Source organism: Physella acuta, unplaced genomic scaffold (assembly GCF_028476545.2).
Source record: "Physella acuta isolate Inbredline_101_S28 unplaced genomic scaffold, ASM2847654v3 ptg000976l, whole genome shotgun sequence".
Taxonomy (NCBI): Eukaryota; Metazoa; Mollusca; class Gastropoda; family Physidae; genus Physella; species Physella acuta.
In genome coordinates this window covers 63,001-75,841 of record NW_026732493.1, presented here as the reverse complement: position 1 = coordinate 75,841, position 12,841 = coordinate 63,001, and the positions used below count along the sequence as shown (strand labels likewise).

At 32.1% G+C, this 12,841-nt stretch overlaps 1 protein-coding gene across 1 annotated transcript; it reads right to left on the bottom strand.

The window, feature by feature from the left end:
• Positions 1-877: 877 nt before the first annotated feature.
• Positions 878-12,186, bottom strand: LOC131954152 (uncharacterized). The gene is made up of 15 exons (XM_059317683.1): positions 12,110-12,186; positions 11,621-11,749; positions 11,354-11,437; positions 11,183-11,269; positions 9,894-11,050; positions 9,348-9,425; positions 6,338-6,513; positions 5,723-5,751; positions 5,444-5,493; positions 4,889-4,942; positions 3,883-3,987; positions 3,322-3,563; positions 2,611-2,749; positions 1,542-1,802; positions 878-1,041 (listed from the first exon to the last, which is right to left on the bottom strand). Exons 1-15 carry the CDS (start codon positions 12,184-12,186, stop codon positions 878-880), a joined length of 2,832 nt encoding a protein of 943 aa, XP_059173666.1.
• Positions 12,187-12,841: the final 655 nt, after the last annotated feature.

Below are 12,841 nucleotides of genomic sequence, written 5' to 3'. Positions count from 1 at the left end.
ATATATATATATATATATATATATATATATATATATATATTTATATATATATATATACATACATATATATATATATATATATATATATATATATATATATATATATATATATTTATTTACTTATTTATTTATTTATATTTATTTATTTATTTATATATATACGATCTAAATATTGAATAATAGAAGGCTTTGTACATACTTTCAAAAGAATGGCTAAATATACACAGCATCATTCGATGAATGATTTTTATAAATTTTAGTATAATCGTCTTTTCATTGTTTATGTAAAATTTCGACATATACTTACGGTAAGTTGAATGATTTTCACCCTTGAGTGTTTTAAAGTGCAAAATATGTCTAAGCTTCACTGAAATCAAAATAATGTTCAATTCAATCATCTTAGATTATTATTGAAATTAATTTTATCATAATGATTTTTGAACGCCTATTTACTTACTTTGAAAACTTTTCAATACATTTTTTTAGAATACTGTTTTCTATTTTTTTTTTTAAATACATTTTGTTAACCTTGAACTTTTTTAATTTACTATAAATTTAATGTTGTTTTGTATTAGAAAAAAAAAATTCTCGTTTAGACCTAGCACCCCATTGGATAGATTAAGGAGAGAGGAAATGGTTCTTAAACTCGGCATAACATGTATAATGTAGTCAGCACAAAGAACAGTTTACTTTCCCTAACGTGAGTTATGTACACATCAGAGCTGAGTCGACTCTGGGATGTTTGTATTGACTTGAACCCGTATTTCAACTCGAGACTCTCGAACTAGCAGAACCGTAATCTTGTATTACATTTACTAAATATTTGAACAAATAACAAAAAAAAATGTAAATGAACAGAAGCTGTATAAAAAAAAAATTACATACCATGGCAGACAGTGTACATTTTTTCCTTACAGTCCTTTACCTCCAGCTTGCCCAAAACATTGTTGAAGGCGATACACTGATTAGTGTTTGTGTCGTTCATCGCTGTCAAGTTCATAGTTAAATTCCAATCCTGGTGGTCAAGTGATTTTAACTGACCTATAAATCATTATTGTGTATATTAGTTGCTGCTTTATCTTAAGAACATCCTAAGAAACCAACACACGCGTATAAAGAACAAATATAGGTCTAGCTAGTTATCTCCCCTTATATTATTACATTAGTGATCTTTCGAGGGATTTAATTTTGTTATCTCGCTTTAAATTCGAAACAGTTTAATTATTTTTTAATGACTAATTAAACATCTAATGAAATTTTTAAGAAGATAGACATGTCATGGAAGTGGAACTGGAAAATTTGACGAAATTGATTCCTTAATGTGGGCCAACATTCGGTTAAACGTTTTGCCCTTAACAAACAAACAAAAAAAAAAACCAGGAGTTGCGAACTAAATTACAGCTTTTAAACGACCGAAGCCAAACATATACATGTGAATGCATATGATACATTAGAAACTCAAAAACATTTTAGTGCATAAAAAAGACATGTTAGTATTATATACTTCTACTATTAATGTTGAGATTATGAGCTTACTTTACCTGATGGTGACATATACAGCCCGATCCAAATCTCGCTCATATTCCCCACATGTTTTTTTACAAATTTAAACTCTTCATATGATTTCACATTCAGTAGCCCCATCCCGAGTTTCTTGCAATGTTTTATCGCGTCATGCCAGCTATACACGTGATCTGACTGAACCATATAGCAACTATCTCTATGTTTGATCTCATGCTCAGGACATTTATGATGTGGGTGGTCTGGTTGTTGATACTGCTCCGTCACAATAGTGACATTTGCTTTTAGTAAATAAAAAAAAAAGTTTTAATTCTTCTTTGTCTGATTGGTAGACGAAGCTGTAGGTAAAAGAAAAGTAAGAATATTCCCGCAAGCAATGACATTTGTGTAATTAAATGAAAGACAGTTATTTGTATAATATAAACAAATCCACAAGTAATATTCAATTTTCGATAGCACTTGACAGTGAGTGCCGTGTTCGGATACCGAATGACTAAAATTACTGTCTTTAAAATGGCGATTTTCAAATTGAGTACAGTAACTTGGGGATAAAACAACGCAATATTACAATTTCAAATTTAAAAAAAACCCATAATTCCTGACAAAATAGTATATCTTGACGCTGGTTTGAATCGCAAGTCACTACCCACCCCTCCTCAAAATGCATATACATATATATATATATATATATATATATATATATATATATATATATATATATATATATATATATATATATATATATATATATATATATATATATATATATATATGTGTGTGTGTGTGTGTGTGTGTGTGTGTGTGTGTGTTTGTGTGAGAGAGCTTAATCAAAGGCCAGGAAAGGAAATATTCGCAAACAAAACGTCATGGGAGAAGGCAAATATTTTTCGTAAATGTAAAAGATCATGAAAAGGGTACAATTCTCCATAGAGATAATAGATGAAGCAAGTTAAGAATTAATTACGTTTTAACTGAACTAAAGTTCAATTTGTATCCAGCCAATGGAATAACAAATATGCGCATTAAATAAAATTTCGAAATAATTAAATAGGCCCCTATTTCCGTGTTTTATAAATCCTAAATTCTTACATTTTTCAATAGGCAATAGACAAACAAAGGGTAGTTTCTTCCAACATTCTTCATGGTTGTTTTTTGTCCCATTAAACAAGGATGTGCAAAGCTGCATCCTTCTGCTTTTGAACATTTTCATCATCATGTAGTCAAAGCTCTTTACAAAATAATAACGAGCATTTAATATAATTACAATGTTTTTATGAAGAATAAAATATCTGAAAAAAAACTAACGATACGTCAGTATCAACAAAACATGCTAATATACATACTCAAAAACGACATTAGTAAGTATATTTTAGAAATATAATTATCTTCATCTGTTCACGTTCATTGGGCAACATTAAGTCGAGGTTTTTTTTTTAGACATGCATGGTTAAAGTGTGGATTGTAGAATGCCAAGCATTATATTTTTTTTAAGTGAGTTAGGAACTTTAAAAAGCTGGGTGAACATATGGACGTCCTATAGGATTAAGCCAGATATTAGAACTCAATATGCCTTTTGTAAACACTACTAACCTATCACTACATTACCAGGCTTAAAATATAACTTTCGTATTTCATTTCAAAAGCTGAAATATCAAAATATTTTCAGCATTGTTTTAATTTACTAAAGAAAAAATACAAACGTTTATGATTATACAAAAATATAAACGCACTATATTTGTATTTGTATTAGCTTATAGCAAAACACTGATATACACGTTTGAAAATGTATTGGTATCTCACACTCATAATTTCACCGTCATGTTTGATCCAAACGTCACCAGTGATGTTCTTTAACTCCAGCTCGTAATTAAGCAACATCACATCACGTTTGTCAGGCATCAAAGTACCGCCTTTACTGGCACAGACAGTTTCAGCATCAGGATTCGCCAGGGGAACATTCACGGCCACCAGACATTGCCCAAGGTAGAAGAGGCTCATAACGTCACATTGTTGCGTCAGATTGGTAATTGATTCAGCCAAGCCTAAAATTCACAAACGTAGCGTATTTTTATCACATGTGACAGATGAACTAGCTTTTTCTGTTTCTACCCATATAGGTCTCTACACACACACACACACACACACACACACAAACACACACACACACACACTCACACACACACACTAACACACACACACACATACACACACACACACACATATAAATATATATATATATATATATATATATATATATATATATATATATATATATATATATATATATATATATATATATATATATATATATAATCGATAACAATGATTAGCTTAATCTATTTAATCAACAAAATACTTTACTTCCATTGAATAAAGCATTCTTTTCATGTAGCTGCACGTATTTCTTACAGATGAAAGGTAATTTTCTTTGGCAATTGGTATCCATGTGAATTTCGAGAGTAGGTTCTGAATATTAAAACGAGGGATCCATTATTGTTATTTAATATCACTGAAACAACTGTAATTAAAATGTTTTGATATTGATAAAACTATCAAATGTGTAGTTTTTTTTTTTAAACACCAACAGTCAAAAAATAATAGTTCATAATTAGAAAGGACAAAAAATCTCCAAAAAAAAATCAAATAAATTCAGTGCATATTTTCTTATGACACATAATATAAAGATATCCTATTTAGATTTAAGGATATTTACCGTGTAACCCACATCAATTCAAACATAATCAAAAAGATATGCAAAAATAAAAATTATTACGCGATTCCACCTATAACTAAATAAAAAAAAAACTTTTAGTAATCAATTTTACTTAGAATAAGGTACAACAAGTTTTTCACGTGAACATAAGCCAAGAGGTAGAAGTAGTTGTAGAGACAGACGTAGAGATAGAAGTAGACCAATACTTACATGTACACCTGCAACTATAATTACACATACAATTATATATATACAGCTACAGCTACAGCTACAGCTACAGCTACAGCTACAGCTACAGCTACAGCTACAGCTACAGCTACAGCTACAGCTACAGCTACACCTACACCTACACCTACACCTACACCTACACCTACACCTACACCTACACCTACACCTACACCTACACCTACACCTACACCTACACCTACACCTACACCTACACCTACACCTACACCTACACCTACACCTACACCTACACCTACACCTACACCTACACCACATTGACATATACATTTACATTTTCACCTGTAAATGTTCACATTTACGCACACGCACACGTTTGCATTAGTTTTTGTCAATATTTTCATTTTGTAAAGAAAAGTTGATGATTAAAGATATATATGGTATAATATACTTTAAAAAATGTAAACTTACTTGTATCATGGTAACCATGATAGTTACTTGAAATGTAGTTGTAGCCCCATGGTGCTTAAATTGTGTATAAAGTGAAATTTGAACAGTTGAAATTGTTTTAATGTTATTGATATACATAAAAACGTGTATTATTAAAAAAAAAGTATTTTGCTTCGTCAAAAACATGTTTTTTTTTCTAATGTGATTGAAATTGTAATAATTTCTTGCATTAAAAACAAAAAAAAAAAAATGCGAAACATGGTGTCTAGGTCAAGTTTTAATTAACTTAAATAAGTAAGGTTTATGCTCAGAGGCGTAACGACCCTTCCTGGCGCCCGGGGACAAACTTTCATTTTGGCGTCCCCCCCCCATATATATATATATATATATATATATATATATATATATATATATATATATATATATATATATATATATATATATATAATGCAAAACTGCAGCTAAAATGAGCTCTTAATTTTGGAGCACCCTAGGGCCGGCGCCCCGGGACATATGTACCGCCCGCCTCCCCCCCCCCCATTCGCTACGCCTCTGCTTATGCCTGCATATACTTACATTGTCTTGATTGTGGTGCTAACGTCGCGCACATTAGAGGATGATTTGTACTGTTAATATAAACTAATTGTTACAGTTATTTATATCTATTTCAGTTACATCGTGGCTATTGTTTTAATATTTGTTTAACATTAAAAATGAATGATACAAAATCGTTACATTATTATGTATTTTATCTAATTCTTCAATAATCATTTTTAAGATTCTTATATCAAGTGCACAATATAAAATTAATTTATATTTTCGAAGTTTAAAATTAAATATTATAAAATAACCTACTATAAATAAACCCAAACGTCGCTTGACACCTAAAATAAATTAAAGCATATTCATCAACAAATTGTTTTTAATTAAGGGGATATGCGCATACAAAAATCACTAAAATCCTGATTTTTTTATCACAATGAGTTTCCTGCACTTTTGAATACTTTTTCCGTTTTTGTATTAAGAAAATAAAAATTTTAATGAGTAATATTTTTTAAAGTGTTGAAAATTTTTTTTTTGATACCCTATTTATAACAAAATAACCTTTTTCCCAATCTTACTTCCTCTCTACGAAACGTTTAATATCGGTCATTATTTTATATTTGGCATCATTGGATATCTGGATTGCTCATGTATTTGATAATCGTATTTACGATAATCTTGGAAACACACAAAGCTTGCAATCGCTTTAGAAAGTACCCCCTATCTTTTAAAATGAATTTTCATCGTTAATTAAAATAGTTTCCTTTCAAATACGTTTCACGCTTTACCAGAGCCAAACTAAATCGAGTGTCATCCCTCCAATAGTAACGAGTAATAGCGCTCACATACAATTTTGTTATTTTCATTATAAAAAAACACTGTTTTGAACGTAAATTTGACTAAACCCCTGCTTGTGCCAATACTTACAAAGTCTTTTACAAACTCTAATGTTTCCTCTTGAAATCCCTCAAAAAGGAAAGCGCCATAGCGCCCACATGTGCTGTTAGCTTCCTCCCAGTTAGCGTAAGGCTCGTAGTTCTTGCTAAAGTAGTAGCAAAGATGCTGATCTTGAACCCAATTTTTCTCGCAACGGTAATCCACAGCTGAAATTAATTGAAGACACGGGTCATCAAAATGTGTTATTGTCATATATATTATTTTAATGATTATTAAGGTTGAACGTGTCAATAAAGTGGATTGCGTGGTAGAATAGTAGAGCGCTTGAATGCTATTTGGAAGATTTCTGTCCGAACTTGCTACTGCATCATGCCACTGAGCCCATTGAGTATGACAACCACCTTGGCCTTGTTCACGAAAGCGTGGTAGTCGTGGTAAGTTCAGTAAAGCTCATGCTTGTTGCTGAACCGAAAAATCGAGATTTCTAACCCCGATTTATATAAGCTGGGGACATCAACTCTTCTAGGAGAGACAACTCCAAAATCAAACAACTGCTGTCTTGTATTTTGTTCTTTGATGGAAAAAGGCTTTGGAAGCAAATCCAAAATGATAAGGCTTAACTCGTAGTCAGCGGCCTATGTAGCGCAAAATAAATGGCACGTAATAGGAGTAAACCCTATCTAATATTACAATAAAAAACGAAGTAAAAAAAGTTGGGAAATCTTCTTCTTCTTCTTCTTCGTTCTTAATTATTAGTGTTGAAGGGGATCGAGAATTATCTGCCAGTGCGTTTGAACTCGAGACTTTGTTCAAATTTATCAACCATGAGCTTTTTGCCGACTCGACCACACCTCCAACACAATTAAGCGTTACGTGTCAACTGGTTATGCGCCATTGAGGCCATTGACTCCGATTTCAGCCTGCTTTTCTTTTTGGATTTGCTTCCATAGCCTTTGTCCAACCAAGAACAAACTACAAGGCAGCAGTTGTTTAATTTTGGAGTTGTCTCTCCTAGAAGAGTGGCTGTCCCCAGCTAACGAGCCTCATCTGCCCGGGGGTTTGAACTCGAGACTTTTCGGTTTAGCAACCATGAGCTTTACCGACTCGACCACGCCGACCCCTAGTTAGGAAATGCATGGGCGGTTTGCCATCCAACATCACTTCATATTCAGAGGTCAAGAAACATATGAATTTTACTTTACCCGAATTGTTGAATTTTTAACAATAAAACAGTTACGTTTTTTTTCTTCTCTATTTTCCTCTTCTTTTTTTTTTCTTTTGAAAGATGACGCCATTAGTTTTGTGTTCTTTCTGTAGTTTAAATATTTGGCATGTGACGTCATTGTTTATTGTGTTCTTTTCACAACAATAAACGCTTTTCCGAATGCAAAATTAAAACTGTGTTTCTACATTCGAATATGCCCTTACTTTTATTTTTCCTTATTTAAATAAATTAAATTTAGGGACTATACATTTATAATGTCCACTATATCTTTTTCAATAAAATTCGGTATCTTTAAGTTCTCCGTATTTTGCTGAACATACTGATCACATCTCCTAAAAAACAAGCGGACAGAGAAAGAGAAAGAAGTGCGCACATGGGCTTTTATGGGAGCCGGACGTTTTCCCGAAAGACACTTGCCCGAATACCGTTTGCCCGAAGACCGTTTTCCCGAATGGACACTTGCCCGAATACGACAAACGCCCGAATGGACACTTGCCCGAATGCGACAAATGCCCGAATGGACACTTGTCCGAATGCGACAAATGCCCGAATGGACACTTGCCCGAATGGGACAAATACCCGAATGGACACTTGCCCGAATGCGACAAATGCCCGAATGCCACTTGCCCGAAGGCCGTTTGCCCGAAAAATGTTAATATTAGATAATAAATAATATTTCCAAATAGACATTCTTTAATCAATTTAAGTTTGAAATTTTTATTAAAAACACAATTCTAAGCATAAACCAAAGTTGTTTATATTTTTAAATTCATCTTTTTTTTTTTTTAAAAACTGAGAAAGCGCTGTAAGAAAAACTTTATTCTTTAATAAATGGTAGGTGATGTTGGCGGAGGTTTTCTAACATTCTTTTGATGAATGTTTTGAACACCTTGTTTAGCCGACGAGTTGCGGTGGTTATATAGCTTTTATGACACGGCGTGGGCGGCGCGTCGTCTCGCAACATTGAACAGAGGAACGTTTGTTTGTTTATCTTATTATGCTAAACTTATGTGGTGATCATTTAACAAAAGAATGAGGCTAGGTCTAGGTTGCGATGTTAAAAACTAAAGGTAGCCAAATATCGTCCCCTCAGTATTATCTTGTTCTATCTCTCAAAATGTCGTTTTGAGAAAAACGCATCTGAAGTTTCATGTGTTCTGATTCTTATATTTAAATTGTTCCAATTCATTTTTTTTTAGATAAAATGTTAAAGGGCATTAAACAATGAGCATCCAAGTTATTTTTATTACTTTATGTACCATTAGAAGACCATAATAATTATTTTTCACTTTTGAGATAGAACAAAATACGATGAAAGTGATCAGGTTTCAATAATTGTATAATGTTCTAAGTCAAATTTTGTGTTTTTTAGGCAGTTATAATAGCTTTTCTAGAAGTATTATCTACTTTTTGTATGAGCATTGTCTCCTGGTTTTGTGTCCTATTGTTCCCGGTCTTTACTTTCATATTTTTGATTACCGCAATGTGCAAAAAATTACAGAACAAGTAATATTTTAAGTTGTAAGTATGCTTTTGCATACAGAATTTTGATTTAATGTATTAATAAAATGAATTCACAAGTCAATAGATAGTTTCAATAGATTTTAATGTTTTAATTTTATTCTACACCATGAGCCGTTTAAAAAACAAAAAAAAAAAAAAAAAATAACAAGAACTTGTAATAATGAATATTGAGAAAATACGTAAACTTTATTTTTATAATCAAAACAGTTTTAGCAAAAATAACACTCGCCGACAGTGCTTTAAAAACGTACTGTTAAAGGCTTTGTAATTTAGAAATAGATGATAACTAGCCACAAAGAGTAGCCATAAATTTTCTGTCAATCTCTGGCATGTAGGGCATCATTTTTTTCAAATCTTTCTTCTTTTCTGCTGAAATTAGGGAGCCCACTTTATTCGACTGAATTGAAAACTCCGGTATACTGGGAGATGTTTCAGGCTTTTCTTTTCTAAGTGTCAGTGAACGTAAGGAGATGATGGTAAACTCATCAGTATGTTTTGTTTTAAAATAGAGAGACTTGGTTGATTGCGCAGTATAAAAAATTTGCTTAACTTTCGAAAAAGGTACATTTGAAAAGTTGTAAAATTTTGAAACTGTCTGAACATTTAAAAAATCTGTTTGTTTCATCTGAAGAACGTTATAGGGTTTCATCTGCCTGATAGATTTCAGCATTTTCAACAGTCCCAGAGGACTAAATAGCTCCGTTTTTTTTTAAACAGTGGTCAATACTACTATGCACTGCATCAACTTCTTGAATGCAGGCATGGCCTTTTTCTGAAAACTTTTGAGTGATAGACTCAACTTGAGCATGGTTATTTAAAAATGAATTATCGCTGTACTCATGATGCGGTTTCTATTCTGTGGAACACACGAATCTGACCACAGTATCAGGTTTTTTATCTGAGGATGCTTCTCCAAGACAGACTCTAAAATTTTAATGATGGCAGATGCCATGTCATTCCCAGATCTGCCAGACTGGCCTTCAGTCCAGACACAACAGTAAGTAGATTTGTCTACCGACAGATGCGCTGTCATGTTATAAGAAGAGAGCTTCCTTAGGTAATAAAAATTTGAGACTTCAGCCTTCGGGAGGGTTATGACTTTTTGCAAATCAAAGGAAAGAACAGGAACTCTTGACTCTCTATCTCGCTTTCGTTCTTCACGGGCATCTTCTTTAAGTTCAATGTGTTTGAAATGTCGTGATTGCTCTTCATCACTGAACGTACCTTCAGAGGTTTTAGTTTTGAATATTTCACATTTTTCACATCTATCCTTTTTTCTATGGTGGAACGAAATGTTAAATTCTGTTGCAAAAATATTAGTGTACAAGTGTTTTTTACCAGCTTCATATCCCTTTTCCTGACAAAATGTTGTGTATAATTCATAAAGCCGACTTGCAGATAATTCGGATTCAAAATACTTTCGGTTTGTTTTAGCTCTGCAATAGTGTGAGTCTACACAAGGCACACTCCTAATATGTTCTCTTATTCCTTCTCTAACATTGTCAGGAATCCTTTTTTTGACATGTTTGCCTTGTTTCCTAGCAGCTGGTGTATTGGTTGCTGTTTGAAAGTGATCATAGAAGTAGGAGATTCTACGTTGGCTAATGTCCAATGTGTTCAAAAAAAAGGGTTTACAAACTCTGATAGCAGAACCATCTTTATAGAAAAAGTAGGAGAAAGAGTACTGCCGCCTCGAGTCCTCAACTGTTGTTCTTTTAGTTTTTTTTAAAATACGTGTTGTATTTTCGCTGTAGAAATGCGATTTTCTCTCATCAGGGAGGCTCCAGAAATGTGCAAATATCAAAGCCCTTTGGTCTTCTGAGAAGAATGTGCTGCATTTGAATTTGCATGCTGTGCAGTCCTTTGTATTTTTCAACTCCCTTCTTCGTCTAACTGTTTTGTTTCTGTTGTGATACTCCTCGCCTGCTTGTCTTTTCCTTTTATTTATGTAACATTTCCATGCCTGTGGATCTTTTGTTCTTTTTCGCCCTTTTCTATGGATAAAAATGAAAGGTTAGATACACGAAATTTGTAAAAAATACAAAAACAGGATGCTCCCATTCTAAGGAATAAACTAAAATTAAATTATGCTTTTAAAGACTTATTAATTACTAATAATTAATTACCTCCGATTTTGATTTGTAATATCATTATCCGTACACTCAAACAACTCCTCGTTTTGAATTGTATCATTCTGTTGTGTAACATTTAGACTGGAAACATAAAGTAAAACGTAATGACTACAAGAGCAACGTGTTTGACAATATAACTAAAAAAGTTTACTAACAATTAATTACCCTAAATTCTGAGTTGCAACATCCATATCTGTATAGTCCATCGCTTCATTCTGATTTAAATTATTCTGCTGTACAATATTTAAACTGGAAATATAAAGTAAAATGTAATGACCAATCGAAATGTTTGTACCTATATCACTGAAAAATTCCTATTATTAACTATAGTATTTACTTTTTATATTAAGGCCATATTGCAAAGAAATAATTGCATGCATATTAAGCAATATTATAACAATTTTAATAGAAAAAGCAATGAAGTTAAGTTACCTAGAATCAGTAATTACTGGAGCACTAGGATAATGTATGGACTCCACAATAGGCCATTGTCCTTTCTTCAAAATTCTACAAATGTAACTGGGATCAGCATCAGAGTCATCAAGATATTCCGAATCAGTGCTGTTAATAAAGATAAACAATTCAAATTCATTCACATTTTACGAAGGCCGTTAAATCAGGCAGTCGATATTAGTTATGCTATATAATATTCTTAGTCATTATAGACTAAATTGTTTTTTTATTAGATCTAATATTGTAAATAATTATAATCGTTAATTATTATCAATAACGCTGACGTTTTTTTTACTGCTTAAATAAAAAATATTTTAAAAACATTAAGATCTGATTAATTAACCACGTGGTCGTTTCCTTTACTTAAACAGTTTATTGCTCCATAAAGGTATTTTTAACTAAAAAACTATTGAACTACAATGTCAAATTACGTAGTGATGACTAAGTATAAAATCTAGATCTACTTACGATTCATGAGCTTGTAATTCCGTCAATTTATTTGCATCAAAATCAGAATCGTCGAAAAAAAGTTTACGCGCCGCCATAATTTGGATCAGCAACACGAAAGTCACGTGATTTATCGATAGAATTTCATTGGCCGAGTCTGACATAGAACATTATTATTCTAACGTCGATAAGGAAAATATTGAGTTAGAACAGAATAGCATTAAAATGTTATGAAAAATTGACATAGAACAAGATTATACTGGCCGAATGCATCAACTTGTAGTTAGAACAATATCAAATTGAAAAGTTTGGTAAGAAGCAGATGACTTAGAGTCACGTGGATAAGTGGAGATTGAACATAGTGCTTTTCTACATCATAGGGTCGAGTTTTTCGAAAAAATCAAAATTTGTAGTTAGAACAAGATAATACTGAGGGGACGATATGTTTGATCTCCATTTAATGCGCCTTGTTAAGACAATGTGTTGAAACGATTACTTAATAAAGAAAGCAAAACTCATTTTAAAATCCGGAGATGAATGAAAATTGTATTTTTGTCTAATTTCATATGGAAGAGAAAGTATTTTTCTACACTTTTTAAATATCAAATACAAATTAATTTAAAATGTCTGCGTGGTAATATATATATTATTTTTTTCACTTTTTTTGCGTAGATGTGTTTTGTTTACCAACATTTTAAATTTAAATTGATTACGAGTGATTATTTAGTAATATATAATGTTAACATTTTTCAG

Excerpts from the sequence above, each read along its gene's own strand:
- LOC131954152 (XM_059317683.1), bottom strand. The coding sequence starts at position 12,186 with ATGGCGGCGCGTAAACTTTTTTTCGACGATTCTGATTTTGATGCAAAT. Across the intron at positions 11,750-12,109 it reads GAATTACAAGCTCATGAATC|CACTGATTCGGAATATCTTG; the intron begins GTAAGTAGATCT and ends CTTTATTAACAG. Across the intron at positions 3,988-4,888 it reads TCATGGTTACCATGATACAA|AACCTACTCTCGAAATTCAC; the intron begins GTAAGTTTACAT and ends TTTAATATTCAG.